The sequence below is a fragment of the Phoenix dactylifera genome, unplaced genomic scaffold (genome assembly GCF_009389715.1).
Source record: "Phoenix dactylifera cultivar Barhee BC4 unplaced genomic scaffold, palm_55x_up_171113_PBpolish2nd_filt_p 000554F, whole genome shotgun sequence".
NCBI lineage: Eukaryota > Viridiplantae > Streptophyta > Magnoliopsida > Arecales > Arecaceae > Phoenix > Phoenix dactylifera.
Genome location: NW_024067961.1, coordinates 133557 through 154372, shown reverse-complemented (window position 1 = coordinate 154372; position 20816 = coordinate 133557). Strand labels below are relative to the sequence as shown.

General features: G+C 39.2%; 1 protein-coding gene across 1 annotated transcript in view; it reads right to left on the bottom strand.

The window, feature by feature from the left end:
• LOC103708384 (fatty acid amide hydrolase) overlaps positions 1 to 19430 on the bottom strand; it is a 43453-nt gene extending 24023 nt beyond the window's left edge. The window contains 13 exon segments of the mRNA XM_039119452.1: positions 8410 to 8461; positions 9944 to 10015; positions 12122 to 12197; positions 12276 to 12388; positions 17003 to 17150; positions 17245 to 17322; positions 17406 to 17535; positions 17618 to 17805; positions 18544 to 18604; positions 18746 to 18823; positions 18825 to 18856; positions 18992 to 19105; positions 19176 to 19430. Coding sequence (XP_038975380.1) covers positions 8410 to 8461; positions 9944 to 10015; positions 12122 to 12197; positions 12276 to 12388; positions 17003 to 17150; positions 17245 to 17322; positions 17406 to 17535; positions 17618 to 17805; positions 18544 to 18604; positions 18746 to 18823; positions 18825 to 18856; positions 18992 to 19073 — 1110 coding nt within the window. The 5' untranslated portion in view covers positions 19074 to 19105; positions 19176 to 19430.
• Positions 19431 to 20816: the final 1386 nt, after the last annotated feature.

The window sequence follows — 20816 nt, the reverse complement described above, 5'->3', positions numbered from 1 at the left end:
GTATAATTCATCCCTTTGACTCCCAATGCTAGGATGACATTAGAGTTCTGTCAACTCTCTAATCAGTACATCCACTATGTGATCAACTTTAAAAATCCTGTGACTTATCACAAGGATTATCCTGATCAAGGTTTTGCTAAATTGAACACAAATCATTATATCCTGTTTTCAGGAGGGGTCAATTCCATCTTGACTCACGCACCGACTTCGCAAGTACTTGACTGCACCCAGTGACCTTCCGTCCCAGAATTAGAAATTCTGCTAGTCCGGTACCAAAGTACAGTGAGTTGCTTGTTAATCACTGTGGTAATCTCAGGTCTGAGGGATACTTATACGGTTATACCCATATCCACTCAGAACAACTTTTGATAGTAAAACGTTCCGAAATTGATCACGTTCAGTAAAATGTACTCCTACACTTTACTTGTGTGAAATATCAGTGTCTCCACACTCCTTGATTACGAGGACAACCAACGTATATGTCACACAACGACCTAATCTTGATAATGCTGTCGTCCTAATAACAGTATATCATTTAGTCGCAAACAGGTTTAAGAACTTGAAGATAAATCCTCCTTCATCATAAAATAAGTCCTAAGGACTTCATCATATAAGAGTTCATTTGAAGATGAAATGATGAATAATGCCAAATAACACTTTATTAATTTTGTCAATTCATTTACAAAATTCAATCATCAACATGCTGTTGATTGACATTTAGGATATAATTCCTAACAACTCCTACTTAGCCTAAAGCCAATCGGCACAGTATCTAATACCCATCTTCGACTTGTATTCGTTGAATTCTTTGATGCCGAGGACTTTGGTAAATGGGTCAGCCAGATTTTCTTCTGTATCAATCTTCTGCAGATCAATGTCACCTCGTTCTATAATCTCCCGAACCAGATGATAGCGTCGCAGAATATGCTTGGTCCGGTGATGTGCTTTAGGTTCTTTTGCCTGAGCTATGGCTCCAGTGTTATCACAAAATATAGGAACTGGACCATCAATGGAGGGTGCCACTCCAAGCTCGGTGATGAACTTGTGCAACCATACGGCTTCCTTGGCTGCATCAGATGCTGCGATGTATTCTGCTTCGCATGTAGAATCCGCCACTGTGTGCTGCTTGGAACTCTTCCAGCATATGGCACCACCCTTAAGAGTAAAGATATAACCCGACACGCTCTTGCTATCATCTCTATCTGACTGGAAACTGGAATCAGTATATCCTTCAAGTTTCAAGTCAGAATCACCATAGACAAGCCACTGGTCCTTAGTATTTCTGAAATACTTAAGGATGGTTTTCACAATCTTTCAATGGCTGCTACCTGGATCAGACTGGTATCTACTCACTACTCCTAGAGAGTATGCCACGTCTGGTCTAGTACACGTCATGGCGTACATTATAGATCCCACCGCTGAAGCATATGGAATTCTATCCATACTCTCTCTTTCTTGAGGAGTTGTCGGACAATCCTTCTTAGAGAGGTTAATTCCATGGCCCATCAGAAGATAGCCTTTCTTTGAATTAATCATGCTGAACCTCTTCAACATAGTATCAATGTACGTAGATTCGGATAATCCAAGCAATCTTTTAGATCTATCTCTATAGATCTTCATCCCCAGGATGTAAGATGCTTCACCCAAATCTTTCATGGCAAATTGAGATGATAGCCAAACCTTTATTCCTTGTAATGCAGGAATGTCATTCCCGATTTGAAGAATGTCATCCACATACAAAAAACAAGAAATATAATAACTGAACCATTTGCCCATTTATAAATGCAAGGTTCCTCTTCATTCTTAATGAAGCCATATGATTTGATCACCTTATCAAATCGTATGTTCCAACTCTATGAAACTTGCTTTAATCCATAAATGAATTTTTGAAGTTTGCACACCTTAGACTCATCTGCAGATATAAAATCTTCAGGTTGTATCATATAAATGGAAAAATAGGTCATGCCAAAATTTTTGATTTTGACATAATTTCATAATATTGTGTAGATCTATGGATAATCATAAAATTTCATCAACTCTAAAATTTTTAAATAAAAAAATAATTTTGGATTAAAAATAAAAAATAAAATAATTGTTAAAAAAATTCTATAAAATCAGTAGATGTTGCTCTCCATGAAAATTTGGTGTCAATTCATTTAAATTTGGGTATGATCATGTGTATCATGATATCGGTCTAAATTTGAATAAATTTGAAAAATAAGTAGTGTTTTGTGCATGCCCACAAGCTGAGAAAATACAGATAGCATCCTTGATTGGGTGCTACATAGATCTAAGGTCAATCTAATTTTCTAAATATTTTATATCTAAAATTAATTTTTAAATTAAAATAAGAAAATATCTAAATAATAAAAAATAAAAAATTGGTATTATGTATGGATAATTCAAAAATATTTTCTGAAGTAGATAACTGATTTCTTTGCATTACAATGAAAATTCACTATTTTTTAAAAAATTAATTAAATAATGATACTTTGAGATAAAAATATATGTAGTGTCCCTACTAGGGTTCTACATTATTCTGAACTAAAATATTTTTTCTAGATTTTTCTTTCTTCGGGCATTGTTGACAATATTCTCCTGTCCCACGAACTCATGAGAGAAAGTTCAACCAGGATTCCAAGTAGGGTATCAAACTGCTTGCTTCAGAATAATTTTTAAATTAAACTTCGAGATCCAGATTCTGATGGTAGTGATCGACAGGTTTGTTTGCCTTCCTTGGAGGCCGACCTCATATCCTACCGAGCTGCGAGTGAGGCAATTGGTCAAACAAGCCCCGATCCTCCATTGACAATCATTGATACAGCTCGCCAGTGAGGTGGGCCCCCTTAATTTGATGTCTAACAGGAAGCCCGATATAGCATATGAGATTTCTTCCTGCCGACCAATCCCAAGCCTGTTACCTGATCTAGGCTAATCTGGAATTTGCTCCATAAATTTGTAAGAATGGATCCACACAACACGAAGGACAAGAGTGTGACATTGGTTGGGATCATGGAGTCATGCTCTAAGCCCGGCACCACAGTAGGTGCAACTGGTGCGGATCTCATATTGATAAAAGAGGTGCAAGTGGACAGATGGCCACATAGATTCTAGACCCCATGTATTGCATAATGCTTTAATCTCATGTTGATGGATATTGGGAAGCTTTGCAGAGTGAAGCAAGTCATGGACATGGAAGGTGACATTTTGAAACTTGAAGCAAACCAACTACATTGCACTTAATAGCCTCCTTAAGAAGAAAGCAAGCCTGCGTCAAATGCTCATTAATGCCGAGTGGCAAGAGAGCAAGTGTAACCGAGTCCACATCGAGGGGAGTCATGTAGAGGGCTTGGTGACAAGCCAGGAATTCTTATAGCAAGCTGACATGATTGTGAAGGCGATCAAACCATTATATAGAGTGCTAAGGGCAATGGATAGTGAGAGACACCCCCATATGGTTTTCCTTCACCACATTATGATGATTGCCAAGGCCCAGATCAAGGAAGCAGACCCTAGACATGCGCCGGAGTATATTAACATCATCGACTAGAGATGAGACTATCAGATGAGTAGAAAGTTGCATCTAGTAGGTAATTCCACTCATATGTCTGTTCGTCGTATACTATTGTGTGTTTTGAGTACAACTGTTTTACTAAATCAGTATTGACAACTTGCTGTCTGAACCCGAGGTTCTAATATACCATCCCTTGGATAGCTATGGATGAGGAACTTCTGGCTGTTCTGCGTAATGCTATTTACAAGATGGAACCTGATCCAAAGATCGCTACCCAATGTTTGGAAGAGGTGAGTTAACTTTGTCAACTTTGTGAAATCGTTTGAAATAAGTGATGTCATACAATATGTATGATGTATCTTTTCCACAGATGAAAATGTTTAGGAAGGGCCCGACCAGCTTCGGCGGTCTGGCAGCTATAGTAAGCAAACAGACAATGAGTCCTGGTATTTTAAGATATGGACTACAACTGTTACTTATATGTTATACAATTAGTATTTAGTATTGTCTGATATATAGTTTTCTTGAATGCTTTTGAATTTGAATGGTAGATCCACTTCAGTCGGTCATCCAAGAACCTATAATGTTTGGTGATTCGGATCCTCACAGACAGTCTCCCTCAGTGGCTGAGCGCAATTGGTCTACTTTCACCCTCCACAGCAAACAGAGGAACCATCTCATGCAAAAGCGGTTGAATGATTTTGTGTATGTTCACTACAATATGCATCTGCAGCTAAAGTGCATTTTGAAAAGAAAGTTGAGCTAAAGTACAATGATCCACTTCATAATGATTTCATGCATGATGAAAAGGGTCTGATGATGGGGTGGCTTGAGGGCCAATAACAGGAGCCAAAGCTAGATGAGCCAAGATTGCATCCTCGGCTAGCCAATTTCACAGCCAAAGAGACTAAGATGGATGCAGAGCAATGGGCAGAGTGACATATTCCATGCTCACTTCCACCCGATCAGCCACATGGGTCAGGGAAGCTGATCGACGCACGGCTCCATTCGGAGACATCCTCCCAGTAGTTCGATTGAGAGATGCTAAAGAGAGGCCACCATGGTACCCAGTCTAGTCAGGCTGGTGGGCCCAATCAATCCTCCCAGCAAAGTTAGAGAAAGAAAGCAACTATTCAAACCAACAAGAAAGGCAAATGAAAGACAGTTGCATCTTCTTTCGAGAGACTCGAGGAAGCCAATTCACTCTAATTCAAAGAATAGCAAATCAGCTGATGATCTATTGCCCAGATCATCACACGATACCAGCGATGACTCTGCTAATGCATCTGGTGGCCAGAAAGGTAGCGAGGCAAAGAATACCATAGTTTATGACTCATAGCTATAAGATAGTCTTTGATTCACCGATGAGTCTCAATTTACTTATGCCATAACATGATAGAAACCATAATGTACGGCCTGGTGGAGCCCGTGAGGACACCATTGCATATAGGAGATGGGCTTCTTATGGTCGTTTGAGAGGTGATGCTACTATGGCAGATGACATTGCACATGAAGTAAGGTCCTTGGACTTATCTGGTTCCAAGTTACACATCAGACCCTATTCCACACTTGCAGCCTACAACCCGTATGCATATGGATCGTCTAAGATGTCATCTCGAGTAATTACTATCTTTCACAACCTCAACCATCTTTTAGGTCAGATTGTTATCGGCATCTTTGGATGGCCAGTCCCATGATGGTCTTAGAGAGACAAATGAGTTCTCCTAGAGTAGCTACGTAGTGGACCCTAGAAGTATCATGGAGCTCTATTGCAATATGGACCAATTGGAGAGTTGGTAGAACCAAGGTACACTGAACCAGTATCGGTAGGCGTACTGGTCACCTACCGGATCGGTTCGTATCAAAACTGATCCGGTACGAACCGGCTTTTGTTTATATATATATATATATATTTTGGTTCACGGACGCACGCGGAGGTGTGTAAAAAAAAAAAATTTTGATTCGCGTCCGCATGCGGATGCGACAGAAAAAAATGGGTACCGAACCGGAACCGTACCGGTGCCGGTGCTCACCGGTATGCCGGTACGGTCGGTCTGGCGAACCTTGGTACCAGCTAAGTTATTTAACACGGTATAAGGATGTCTGCCTTGCACTTAAGGCTGCAAATGGGTCGGGTCGACCCGTGACCCGCCCCTACCCGACCCGCGTAGACCCGACCTGACCCGAATTTTAGGATCCGCGGGTCTGGGTCGGGTCCAAAAATTGGACCCGAATATTTTTCTGGGTCGGGTCTAGGTTTACCGAACGGACATGACCCGACCCGAATAGACCCGAAGAGAGAGAGAGAGAAAAGAGGAAAAGCCCTAAAGGGAGTAGGGTTCAAGCGTGGAAGGATAGAAACCGGCATAGGTTCACAGAATCCAAAGGAACCTCGGCCCGTCAGGATTCTCTCTCGATCTATTACACTGTTGATACCTCTGGTGTTGCAGTAGCTATTTTTGTTTTCCTTCTGTTTTTTGGTTTTTGTTTCTTTTAACTTTTGAAGGGAGAAAGTGAGGGAACGTTGAACTGAATATGGGTCATGTGCCAGTTTTCTGCAATGGAATTGGATTTGGAAGAAGGTCTGGGATTTTTTTTGCCCTCGTGAGAGGGGAGCTAGGAGACACCAAGTTCCGTCCAATCAGTCATATAGATAAAAAAGTGTGATATGAAATTTGGCTTGTAGACCGACTTAGTACATCACGGGTCATCTGTTCTGACTGGAGGTCAATTGCAAGTCCTTCAAGTCATGGGTCACCCAGCACCTCGTAATTATGATATGACCAAATTAGATTTGCCCAAATTCTCTCCCAAAAGCACAAAAAAATGGACCTGATTCGGACCCAAACCCGACCCAACTCGGACCCGGACCCGACCCGATCTTCAACCGGGTCGGATCTGGGTCCAAAATTCGGACCTGAACAAAAAATCGGGTTGGATCGGGGTCACTCAGGACCCGACACGACCTGACCCATTTGCACCCCTACTTGCACTATGTGTGCTCACCCATCAATACATATTAGCATGGTATTTGGTACGATACTATATCGGTTCGGCCCTAGTACACAGTACATAAGGCGTATCGACAATTAGTATGCCCAACCAGCCCTGTACCATATCATACCAATACAATGAGAGCATGGCACCAGTATGGGACACGATAACGATGGGACACGATAACGAGACGACGTACCTCGCATATTAGCCATATCAACGTGTATCGTTTTGATAGAAATTGATACAAGTTGATACATAGATACCCAGGCTGACACATATTACCTAACTTTCCCATGTTACTCTACTTTCCCATTTTAAACATGTAACTATCCATCATGCCCTTCCCCCCTAATTTATGAGGATTTGAAAGCTTATTGGACATGATAACAAATAAGAAGGCATCATCTGCATTGCACTAAAAGTTACAAATCAATGTGTAACAATATGGTTTTCCCATTGCACTGACAACATCCATACTAAAATATTAATATGCAAGTTACATGTTCCCCAGTAGTTCTTATGTTGAATTTTGAGTGTGTGTTGCTAATTTGTAAGTTAGCAGGATATCAATTTGTAGGATTAATAAACTATGCAATCTGCATTCCGAATTTCGATCAGCATAGATATCTTGAAGACTCGCAATCCTGGATTGTCCGATATTTATTACAGTATGTCTATACAACAATACAGAGCAATCAAAACTAGTCTATGTTTGAAAAAATTGAATGATGTAGGTTATCTTAGGGTGGCTTTCACAAACTTTCGACAAACATTCGTATACTATCATGCTAGTGCATGCTCAATGTCAGCATGGTATGCGTAACATGTGGCCCCTGATGAACATGGGCACAATATGTGATACTTTTACACTTGCTTGCTGCACCACTTTCCCTACAAAATTCTTCAGAAAACCCTTCAGAAACATTGTAAGTATACTATTTGCCCATGTGACTTCAAAAAGAATCTAAATGCCTAGACCTATTCAACTCACCACATGCTTGTATATTTATAAGGCTACAGAATTTCTAACCACAATTTTAGCAAATCTGTAGCAATCATCTAAAGAGGATGGCATCCAGGTTTCTGTCTCTTACAATTAACAGGGTCACATAATATCAAAATGTACAACAGCGAGCAACTCATTTGTCTCATTGTAATCTTGTCAATTTTGCATCTAAACATTGCACACATGATTCAAATTCAGTATTATCTATTTCTAGAACTAGACTGAATTATCATCAAAAAAAATGATGAAATGCCTAATTGGAGACTGAATTATCACCAGACTGCTGATCGCCCAGGCTTGACCCTTTAGAATATAAGTTGATTTACCTCCCCAGGTTCGAAATCTAAAACTATCATTCAAATTTCACAAGCAGACCAGCAATTCCACAGTATTTGGTCAATCTATTACATAGAAGAAAATGATTTTCAATATAGAATCTGCTTCTGCAAATCCTAACTGCAATTGCTGCTTATCATTTGGGACCGTGGTCATAACAGCCAGCATAAATGCCCAACATTTTTCCCCATCCAACTTCCAATATTAAGACCGACGAAAAATAATTAAGAATAATCTGAATTCAGTATTATAAAGGATGTCTGAAGAAATAGGGGGGCTTAAATTGAAAAAAATAGTTGTTTGAGAACACCAGGCTAGGGCAACAAAGTTATGCAACATACATAATCCATCAGCATATTGTTTTTTGCAAACTTGATTTAAAAATGCAGGTTAAGGAACAGAATATATCATTAAATTTGTAAAAGCAATCAAATAAGAAGGTATATGGATACTGTATAATATTATGACATACTATAGTATATGTGTGAATAAGGAATTAAGGATGTATTTATGCATAAAAATTTGATAAGAATAGCAAGCAAAGACTAAAAGTTACCGGTTTCAAACTGATTCTATCAACTGGAGAGGATCCTGCCATTGCTGCATACCTGAAAGATCATTTAATCATATACAAATGGAAGATCAAGAAACCAGATTTGAAAATGATAGCCAACAAAAATTAGCATCATCAAGAAAGTTCAACACCAATGGTGCCAAGAAACCTGTGAAATACATTATAACTAAATGAGATTGTCGAGCTTGGCTGCTTAAAATTCTGGTCTTAGCTCTTCTTAAGGGAGTTCATCACATTTATGATGACTTGGTAAGATTTAAGAATGTTTATGTCAATTATACAATTGTAAAGCTCATGAGTTTGAGGTAGAACCAAATCCGCAATAGGTAGATGATCTTAAATCAATACTTGAGGTGGATGCACATGTGGGAAGGTTGCAGTTACCTGTATGGTGTGGCACATCTCAAGATGTGATCTGGGTCATATAACATGCCTCAATGAGGTTGCCATACATGTGCTACATGCATGGTACCAGGGACTCGAGCTGCTACCTATGTGCCTACAGTTGGCCTCATGAGTACCTAAGCTAAGTCACGTGTCAGTTGGCTAGAAGTCCTTTCTCTACAGGACATAATTGACATGGCATGCGTAGGTTGTGCCACAAGCTACATGGGTGGGTAGAAATGGGTATGGGGGTAAGTGGTCAACACATGGATGGCCTCATGATTGATATATCAGCAGCCTTGCCATTCTAAAAGCTAGTACACACAAAGGTCCTAGAGCTCTATCCTCCGGACCTTTTACAAATGCCTTCATTTTGCACATAGGGAAGTTTTACTAATTCGGTCAACCAGCTTAGTCCACCTCAAAGGTAATGGAAAAGCCAAAGGGGAAGATTTATCATGCAGCTGCACACTTCATGAAATTTTAAAGTTGTTCATCATTTGGACCTCCAGATATAACTAGATATTCTTGTTCGTTTTTTGATAGGCCTGACTCAGATCAGTCGTGACTTGTGGGGAAATACCACATCTATAATTTGGTCCATGACAATTGCACTGATCGCATCTTCTCTAGAATACGAGTAATGGATCCTTTCAAAAGTCCCACACCATTCAATTTTGCCTTTATACTCAGTAGATTCAGTGAATGCCTGGACAGAAGGGGCAGTGGAGATTGTTAGATGCACATGCAAAAACATTATAGTAGTGAAAAGTCTTTATCTTTATAAAACATATTCTTATTCCTGTGGTGCACTGTCACCATTATGGTGTCTATGCCTTGTATGTTCGGGCTATTCCCTTGTCTATGGATTATTGATCTTCTTAATCTAGTGCTATGGCACATCCGCATGCCCCGCATTCCATCTTTAAGATAATATTGCTGTGTTTGCATCAAAAGACTAGCACAAACTAGTTTCAATAACTTATGAAAGTCATTTCATTTCCTCTTATTCATTATTCCATTTGAATGGTTACAAAATATAAGTGTGCAAGAATATACTTCAATTAAGCAAAAGAAATGAACATAAGTAGACAATATCACAGAGAGAGCATGCAGCATTAGAAATTCTTACACCAGCATCGTATCTTCAACTGTGGCTGCAAGTGGAGAAACCACTTCAACAGTTCCACAATCACATAATGACCTACAATGACACCGATTGCATTATAAGTTAGCATTCACTTACAGAAAGAAATATCCTAGACTACAACCAAATAACTAAAAAGAAGTACTAAGAACAACAAATAACAGCAAAATCATGATCACTACTTGTGCAAGCATAAAGCTCAGAACTGATGCCTTCAAGATCACGATAAGTTAAATAATCCTTTGGGCCGGGCTGCCTTCTTTTGCACGAGTTTGTGAACATGAATTCTTACCGCCTTTTTTATCATAATCAGCTTATTTCTTTCTATTTATGTAGTTCATAGGAATAAAGATTATACAATTTAAAACAAGAAGTAGCATGTATGTTTTACGGCTTTATCCATATGTCAATACATACATATACACAAAAAATAACATACATACATGCATATATACATACATCAAGAATTTACATGCCAGTTTCATGGGGCATGTCAGCATTGCTTGGCATGGCACACGCCATGTGATGCCATGCTGAAAAATTTTTTAAAAAAACTTAATAGCTCTTCTCAAAAAAATATTAAAAAAAACTTAAATAAGTAATGACCGAAACTGTGATGGACTGACTGGGGACAGTTTTGATCCAGCACCAAATGTGCCAGCTAGCATAGACCGGCACAGGTTGGCATTTGGAAATATACAACCGTATCAGGATTTAGGTACTACTGGCATGCTGTGGGCACAGGCACAATGGCACCAGCACAGACTTTATCGTATAGTCAGAGCTCGTTTTAGGTTCCTGCTATAGAGTGAGACTTCTTTATAGGCCAACTAAGAGTTGCTTGATTTATTAAAACAATATTTTAACCCTGCACATAATGTCCTACAAAAATGTTGGTATATAACCATGTCAAATACCGTGCAATGTGTCTTTCAAACAAATAAGAAATCCTAATGATGCACTGATATTAATGTAATGAAAATGCATGAGAAAAATAGACAATAGTCATAGACAAACTTTTGGATGAAAAAACATCTGGAGATTAAGGAATGAAATGAACAAGGCATGTAGCTGATTTGCATCATATTAGATAAAAAAATTGGATGCTAAGATAAAAGACTTCATTACTAGACCTTTTATTTCTTGGCAATGTCTGAACGCAGTATAATATGTACATACATACATACATACATACATATATATATATATATATATGAACTTTAACATTTGAGAAATTTCTTAGTAGATATTTTCTTAAGTAAATAAGGTTTGTTTCCAATTGATTGTCTGCTTAGTATAGGCAATTCACAGCCAAAGAACAACTTCACACTGCGGTGAAGACACAAAAAATGTTTCGAATATTTTTATTTGTTGGCTTAGTACAAGAATGTATCAACCCAAGCCAAACCAATACAGGTCAACATGGGCCAACACCGCTCAAAACCAAGTGCCTTGCTCTATTTATATATACATATATTGTGGCTTAAATGCTCCAAAGGAAATAATTAATTTTGCTGTGCCCTTTGTACCCTAGGCCCGAATACATGGTGGTCATCCAAGTTAATGATCTGCACTATTTATCAAGTTCTCCCTATCTTGGATTACACACAGACCAAAATTCAAGCAATATAGATAAATCAACACGATATATATCCCCCACATTTGTTTCCATCACTAAAAATTATTCCCTTATTGATCATTTTATCCATACCCGATAAGTGATCAACATTGAAATTTTGGTTATACACACTTTGGACATTTGAATCATCATATGGATGTCCCATCACATAGTTTACTTACAAGGCATACTAAGCAATTTATGCCCTATGAATGTTAGAGCCATTCTCATCCCCACCACCCACAGACACACACAGGCACAGACTACATATCATATAGATGCATACATTATTTTGTTTATGCTCCATCCAAGGCCTCTATTTAGGTGTTGCACTACATTATATTACGCATGCACTTTTGCTATTAATCAAAGCAGAATATTTGTTTCTTCAATTTAAGAACAAGTACTGTAGAAAGAAACTGCTTTTTTTCACCAAAATGTGAAGAATACTTTCAATAAAAAATCCATGATGAAATCAGCCATCAATGATATGCAGTAGCAAATGGTGAAGTCCACAACAGGAGGGTCAACAATAAATATAATACCCTTCCATGTCAGTCCTCCCGTAGGTTGTCTTTAAGCCTACAATCCCACAAAGGGAAGATGGAATTCTAACTGAACCTGCCTCCAAAAAATAAAAAAAATATTAAAATCCCTGAAGTAAGGAAGCAGTAATTCTGAGACTTCATTTTGTACAACCTCCACCATCTGTTCCTACTGCTGCTGAACATAACCCAGATGCCACAAGTGCTGCTGGACCAGAGGAAGATCCGCCTGTATACCTTTCAATTGAGTGTGGATTTCTAGTTGTTCTGCGAGATATTAGAAGCTGAATATGTAAGTTTTGAAATGATGATAACATTATTGCAATAAAGAGAGAATTTCCAATTACAATTGGTACAAAACATTGCAAACAAAGAGAATTTATAACAGCCAAACAACAATGCAGCAAAGATGAAAGAACAACAACACACGACAGGAAAATGCGGGGGAGAGATCTCGCTCCTCAGCCCCACCTTAAGCATCGGGCATTTGGAACGAAAAATCTTAACTTGTCGACGACTCAATGACATGAAATAGAAGGACATCAAAATATCAGCAACAAAGATCCTATAACATTGGTAGATGAAGGGAAAACAGTACTTATAGATGGTCCAATTTAAGATGAAGTTGCTTCAAAAGATGATTTTATAGATGAGGATAATGAGGTTTACCAAGATACGCATAAGCATCAAATGGGTTGGAGATCCATCTCGGTGCAAACTGCCATATTGGAATTAGAGTCTTGTGAATTTTCATGTCTAATAAGTCAGTTGTCTTTTAGGAGGCAAAAATTGAATGGCAAATATCTATTTGAATTTTCAAGTGTACAAATACTTGTGTTGGAGCCAAGGATAGAGCCAGCCATGTCGGACAATGATGTCCTGCGTGTGTTGCAACATGCTTGTCTATGTCAGCCGTGTTGTGACATGCCAGGTCATGCCAGAAAGTGCTGTGCCAAGGAGGCATGCCACAAAGTTTTATATGTCAACACAAGCAAGTGCCAGGGCATGTATTGTACCAGCCAGTGACTGCTACAGCACCAACACCAACACCTCCATCCTTGCTCAAAGATGTCGTAAGTCATTTAAGCAGCAAACGTTTTTTTAACTAGTTTGGTCACCATGATGATTAAAACTTAAAAATCGCCCAGAAGTTTCAGTGCAGCAATAGAGTCGAGACTGAGTTCAACTAGGAAATGTTATCAATGGTTTTTGGGTTCCAATAGGAGTCTTGCATTGTGATGTTTTAGTTGGCATGTCTTTAACAAGAATACTAACTGTTATAGCAGTTGCTATAATGAGCTAAAGACAGGCAGACCATAATTACAAATTAAAAATATGTTTTATTCGGCTATGAATAAATATTTCTTTCCTATGATGGATTCCTTGAAATTGCCCCTTAGCCACATTGCTTTTGTATTTGTTTTATATCTTTTCCAAGTGAACCTAACCCGAGCATAAGAATGTTCTGATGATTACATTGTCCCTCCGCAACACTCAGACTTAGTCTCTCTTCTATAAATTCATGCCACAAGTGAAGTGAAAAGTTAAAAGTTGAAAGCAAATAAGCGGCAAAGTATAAATAAGGAAATATCATGAGAGACAGTTGATTGTTGTATATTATCAATTCATTCACTCATGAGGGTGAGCCTTGGTGCAACAGTAAGGTTGTTACATTGAGACCTAGAGGTCATGGATTCAAAACACAGAAATATACTCTCTACACACGGGTAAGGCTGCATACATCTGAACCTCCCTAGATCCTGCAATGGCGGAATGCAAAGATGATCATATGATTAAATTCCTAGCTAACAAAGTGCAAGATATTCAGGAAACAATTTGTCAAATTATAAATGACTACTATGCCATCAAAAACTTAAATTCGAGATGAGTTTCTGTGCAATAGAAGTGAATAATACAAGTGCATTCTTTTAAATTTAATAGACTTTCATATTTTTAATTTAAGTTGTATTGGGACTAGATGTGCATCTGAGTTGCTTTTCTTGTAATTGTCAGGTGAATTTTTAGGGATAATTTTTGACTCCTACTTTGATTAGGATTAGCATCTTAAAGCCCTGTTTCAGACAAAGGTTGCGCATAGAGTTTTTCAGCTAATAAGGGTTTATCTCTTGAAGCTTTAAGCATCTTTGCACATGGAGTTCAAAAAATCCAGATTGAGCATCCATGAGAAGATGACAATCGATCCATGCTCCATAGCTAGAAAAGAACCCTGCTGAACATGTCAATGCAAAGGTTTCATCATAATTAGTCAGATGCAGATGAGGAAAATTGGCAGCATGAGAAGTTTTGCCCTAGGATGATTTGTCGCATGAATGTATATAAGATATCAATAATAGTATCATAACCAACATAGTTGCAACAGCTTTGTTTATAGACTTGGATTAAAAGAAGAAAGCATCCAATTCAATCAGCTATCACATGGGTAAGTCGTACAATTATTCTAGTCCAATTTGTTGTGTTTGGTGACATGACGCTTGTGAAAAAGAATGTCATGTTTAGACAGACTAGGAAGTTTAACACAATGTCATGATAGCAACTCCACAATTTTATGCACAATGAAGAGCCAGAATGTCTCACTGCCCACAAGGAAAAACTACAAATTCAGATACAAGTGCAGAAATCAAGTCATCCATCTCTGATAATGTATAGCTTCCAAGGGATGGAAAGTAGAGTAGTAGACAAAGATGAAAGTCCTTTAACAAGCATCAATTCACCACAGCCTAGTTATTCATAATCAGGCAGAACTGTTAGCAATTCAACATGTCACCACAACAAGACTTTAAGAATGATGCACTTTAAAAAAAAACAGCATGGTATATTGGATTGAACAGCAGACTTAATAATTCATGAAAGCTGGAAACCCACATTCTTAGCACTATCTTTTTTAGGAGAACCCTTCATGTAGAAATTAAAATGGAAGCCCACCTACATCTAGACAATCTTAGGAGAATAGTCATGTGCTGAAAATCCTAAAGGGAAAGAAAAGAAAAGCCCGTCAATCAGTTGGGGCCTGCAATACGGTGGTCACTCTAAGAGGAGCCCTCCTTCATAGCACAAATAGGGGTAACAATGAATCATATTTGGATTGAATCGATGACATCCAACTTCCTCAATGACATCCAGCTCCCAACTAACTCTTTTACATCCAAAACACGATCTGAACCTACTGTATCACTAAGGGTCTGCATCTGATCGAGCCCATTAAGATATTAGATTCAGTTTTGGTTTTGGGTCTAGGAGGAAGCAAAAGGTGGCATTCATATGAAACAGCCTTAAAAGGGTGGGCTGCTGGCAGAGCAGGCCGACATGTAAGGTTTAGTGACAGGAGACAGGTGGGATTTGAAAAAGGGAACAAAAGTGGAGCAGGAAAGGGAGGATTTGGGAGAAAAGGGATGAGGCAGGGCAGGAGGTATGTTGGGTCTAGGTTGGTGCCCAAAGGAAGATTGGAGAGAGTAGGTGAGGGATTACCTTCTTAAAGATTTGACCTTCTGGGTTCTATTATCATATGAAACACATTAGACGGTGGGAAGGGAAGGGACAGAAAGCAGAGGCAGGAGATTGAATCAACCTGAATCCATTAAGACTAGAAAATAGAAATCCTATATTAATATCCGATTGCACGGATTCTTGAGATTTAATGTCATATGTGAGATAGGCTAACAGGCTTTGAGCTTCGATCACCACTTTGGAACATACGTGATGAGAGAAATATAGCTTAGTTTTGTTAGGATGTTTTTCCTTCTGTATATGGCTTGGAGCTCTTCTTAGGAGTTTGAGTATGCTTAGAACTTTAATTTCAAAACTTTGGGACTTCTTCACTATGTAGAAAAAGTCTGCTTTAGTTCATCATACTCAATTATAATCTAAGGTTATAAAACAGAACTATCTCATGTAACATATTGCTATTTATAAAGATTAACAAAGGCCCTAGTTCTTATTTTGTTGAAGTTCTTTCATCAAATGGAGTCCAAAATCATTATCAGTGGTGTGGCTCCATTAGGGAATTGCATAAGATCATTAGGAAAAGATTTCTGCTCATATATGAGGTGTCATATCTCAAGTTTATGATTCGTCACCATTCTTATCACTGTTCACTAGGTATGTTGAAATAGTCTCAAAATAATATGTTAATTTATTGTTTACATGTTGAAATTTAGTTATAAACAATAGGGTTAATTGGTGGGTCTGGCCAGGACTGTAAGCAGGGTACAGGAGAGGGGGATTAGATGAGGCTGACATAGAGAGAGAGAGAGAGAGCAGTCTATCGAATAAGTTGATGTTGATGTTATTTTCTGCAATTGCACTATCACAAGTACACAAAGAGCCTAACCTTAATCTTAAAATTGCCAAGATAATCTGACAACAATAAATTCAGCACCTTTCATTCACCAATTGTTGTGCATCAATTTTGAAGTATAGAAGTTCTTTATGCAATTTAAATATCATACACTTTTCGCAACTTTAGGAAAGTAATATGACAAGTAAAACCAGAGAAGCACAAGGCTAACATCTTATGATATTGAGAGTATATTCCTTTACCTTCTTGTTACATAATTCATATATCCTTAAAATCAAATAATATACTTTCAGTTTATGAAATTTATGTTTCAAGCATAGGATTCTTCACCTTGTCAAGGTAACTTCCATGAATTACATAACAAGTTCTGAGGTTATGGAGCTTCTAAAGTTTCACTAGATATCACTAGACCATGTTCCTAGAATCACATGCAAAATGCTCAATATTTCATGATTATCCCCAAGGGCACGAACGGCAGTCACATCAAATTCCAGCCAAAGAACACTGAAGAACAAACATCTGTACGAAGTAAAAAGATTAGAGCAAAAGGACTTCATGAAGCCTACCCATAATTTGGATTGTTCCCAGTTGTTCCAAGTCCCAACTCATGCATATTTCCTTTGCCTATAAAAATCACACCACAGCTTCGCAACCGAGAAACACAGACTGCATCTTGGGTGACCGCACGAACTTTGTGAAACCATGTTGTAGCTCCTGAAGTCACAGTGTTCAAAGATGAGACAAGCTTATACCTTGAAAATCCGTCCCAATAGAAAGACTCAGAGAAAAAAAGGGTGTCTAAACTTACCTTTAGTTAGATAAGGATAGCAGTCTATATCATCTTTAATAGCCATAAAAATACCATCTAAGATGGACAAGGGTTTCCCTGCATATGCCAAATATAAGTAAGTGCAATCATGAGCAACAGTCTCTTTTATCATTTGATGCACGACTATACAATGGTGGTACCTTCTAAAATTCTATTTGTGGAAGCTACAGCTTGTTTCCTCACCTCTTCTGCACTAAAAGAAATCAACATTGGCATGGGGGGCTTCTTACCACTGTATTCTTCTAAGGCTGAAATTATATGTTCTGCAACCTAGATAGTGAAACGGTAAATCCCTCCTTCTAGAAAAGCATATATAAAAGATAAGAAACTTCAAAAATCAGTAGTAACATACAACTGATGGGGTTGTTATCTTAGACCGATAGGCATGTGCATAGTCACGGATCGTCCAGTACAAAAATGGAGGGGAATCACTGCTCCAATGTTGAGAGAGATCATATGGGGCAAGACACTCCGTGGCTGTTTCAAGACGAGCAACAGGGTCTCTGTTTTCATCAACAAGAACTACTCCCAGTTCTGGCTCTGAAATTAATCAGATCAAGCCTTTAGAATCCGCCATTTTTGCAGGAAGGTTGTATGCTTAGGTGCATCATACTATCGTAGCCCCCTTCCTCTGCTCTCCTTTTTGAAGACAGATGATAGCGGTGGCAACCATGACTCTTGTTTGTCTCCCTCCTTTTCTTTTTCGGGTGAATAAAGCCATGATGGTGTCACAGAAACCATAAAATCCAACATGGGGAGAAAAAAGGGATGGAGGAAAGAAACCATCGCTGTTCCCGCTTATGGAAGGAAAAATTTCGATATAAAATGGCTTGGATCGCTAAGGATGTACAAGATAAATAATATAGTAGCATTCTCGAAGAAAGGTTACAAAATCAAAATATAAGCTGGGAGATTTAGCATGTTAAAGATTAACAAAGCTTTGTATAATTCTCTCATCTTGTGATATTAGACCAGAAGCCATTGTGCACCAAAGTAACTTTACCAATTTACTTTTATTTTTTTTTCTTCTCCCTTTGTCTTTTTGGTGAGAGTATATAGTCGAGCAAGCGCACAATTAAAACCAGGACGTTCTGGGCAGCTAGTAGCGGATTATGCATCGAGCTACCTATGCTTGCAAAACATATAAAACGCACTCTTACATGCCAATGACGATGTCAAAATGGTTTCAAAATTATTTCATTTAAATACCGAGGAACTGGAAGACAATAAACACTAATAGACAAGATAGAAGTTCATCTTCTCCATTACAAGTTGTACCTTGAGGCGGGAACTCCGGCCGGAACATTGGCCTCTCAGGAATCACGGTATTCTGCAACATCTGCAAAGCAAAAGGATGGATTTCCGGTTGGCTCCCCATTCAAAGATCGCATCGTCACGAACAGTGACAACGAGGAAGGGAAAAGAAAGATGTAAGGAATTTTAAAATCAGGAGAACGGGCAATGACAAAATAGTTAGAACCTCAGTAATTCCATTCTGCCGCTTCAAGAAGGACGTAATGAGAGAGCCCAGCAGAGGGGTTTCGAGCAGCCAAACGAAACAGCCGCAGAGTGAACCCCGTCAGATGTGGCGCTGAAAGTCACCAAGAAATAACAGCACAAAAAAAAAAAGGTAGGTCTCATCAGCGAACCTCCAAGGTCGTTTCCAATGACTCTTAAAAGCCTTACAACGAAAAAGCGAGCAATGGACGACGAGCAGAAACCAAACCTTGGATTTGTTGGGGCCGGTACTTGACGGCGGAGACGTCGACCTCCTCCACCGGCATCATCACGCGCTTCTTCTTGCCCATCTCTCTCTCTAACTCGGAGTCCAGTCGAATTACTGATAAGAGCCCTAGACGTCAGCTATACCCGAATAGATCACAAAGGTTTGGAAAAACAATTGGAAATACCTAGAACAGCGACGTCGTGAGAGGAAGAAAGAACAAGAAATAGAGACAGAAGAGGTCGGATATAGCTGGATCTTTCTGTATTTCCGTCTGTCTGTATCTGTGGGGGAGCCGGCGCGGTTGTTGTCGTTGGGTGGGAGTGGGAGGGAAGAGCGAAATGAGATGAGGGCGTCGCACGGGCCGAAGGCTCTTGGTTCTTGACTCCCTTGCTCCTTCCCAGTCTCCAGGCGGTGATATTTTTCTTTGTTTAAGGAAAACAAAGAGCGGAGTCGCCAACGTTCACAGGATGAGGTGGATCGCAGGGTTCGCGATTGGAGGCTTGATGCCGGGCCCATGCCATGGCGGCAGGAGCCACCCACTTGACAGAAGCCGTTTAAATGGGCTCAACTAACCCAACTGCCACGCGTCAGGCAAACGCTTTCCCCTCCCTAACGCGTAGACAGACCCCAGTCAGTCTGGTACCCAAGGTTTTTACTTTTTTATCGGTCGCTGCTCCCCTCTCCAGCTTGCGAAACTCGGATAAGCAATTAGCATGTCGCTTTCTTGTTCCTCCTCCGCGTAGCTAGCGAGCGAAAATTTCTCTTTGTTGTAATTTTTCTAAATTATATCACGCCTGCAATGCTTACTTAAAAGCCTGATGAAATAAACTAAAGTGCAGAAGCTTGTGGAATATTAGCCCAGCACAGGCTCAAATGGATGTAGTCGTTTAGAGGTTACAAATGGTAGAGGAGCACGTTTGGGCTTGTTCTCGTTAGAGATGGCTTGGCTTTTTCGACAATTGATGGTCTTCCACAGTAATGCACGGTGTGAGCGTCGGGACCACGCAATACCACCTTACTTTTATACAAGTCTCGCCTATGTAGTCAGGAATTGATGCAATATATGAGGGAGTTAGCAGCGTTAGTGGGCCCCGCCTATGGTTTAATCAATCCCCGGTTTCATGTCCGATCAGTATACTGAATAATTCTCACAAGCAATCATCCAAATGCCTAGAATAGCTTCCAGCATGGCGATGAGGCCTGCCTGATCGTCTAAATTTATAAATGCTTGGTCCGTAATCTAGGAGCAAACCTAGACAGATATATCGTCGCCTAATTTTTCCAATTGACGTGGGTGCTCGCCCAATACAACTCAGATTGCACAAGGTGCCCCGAGTCTACTTGGATCTGCTTTGATGACTCGAGACAAACCAAAGGTGAACAAAAGGAGCCTTGTATATGAAAAAGGTTTTTTTTTTATGAAAAAAAAAAGATTAAGGGAGGCAGAATCATCGGAACTTTATTAATGATATATATATAGAAAAAACATCATCTCATGGCTCTCTCTCTTTTTTCAGAAGGCCCAACCTTAACTAAAATCTATAGTAAGATACACCAAACACATCAGCATACAGTATACATCCCAAAGAAGGTAGAATGGAAGTCTGATTTCAATGATAAAATCTCTCTCCACCGCATGCATAACTAGCTAATCTGCTGCCGGGTTTTTTTCTCGGTGAATGTGGATTGCCTTGACTACAAATAAAGCCTACTTCTAGGGTAAAATATCTTTTCAAAAAAGGTTTGATTGCTCCTTGTTTTGAGTAACATACATTAATCCAAGATATGATCGTAATAGAGTCACCTTCAATCTAAACACGTGGCA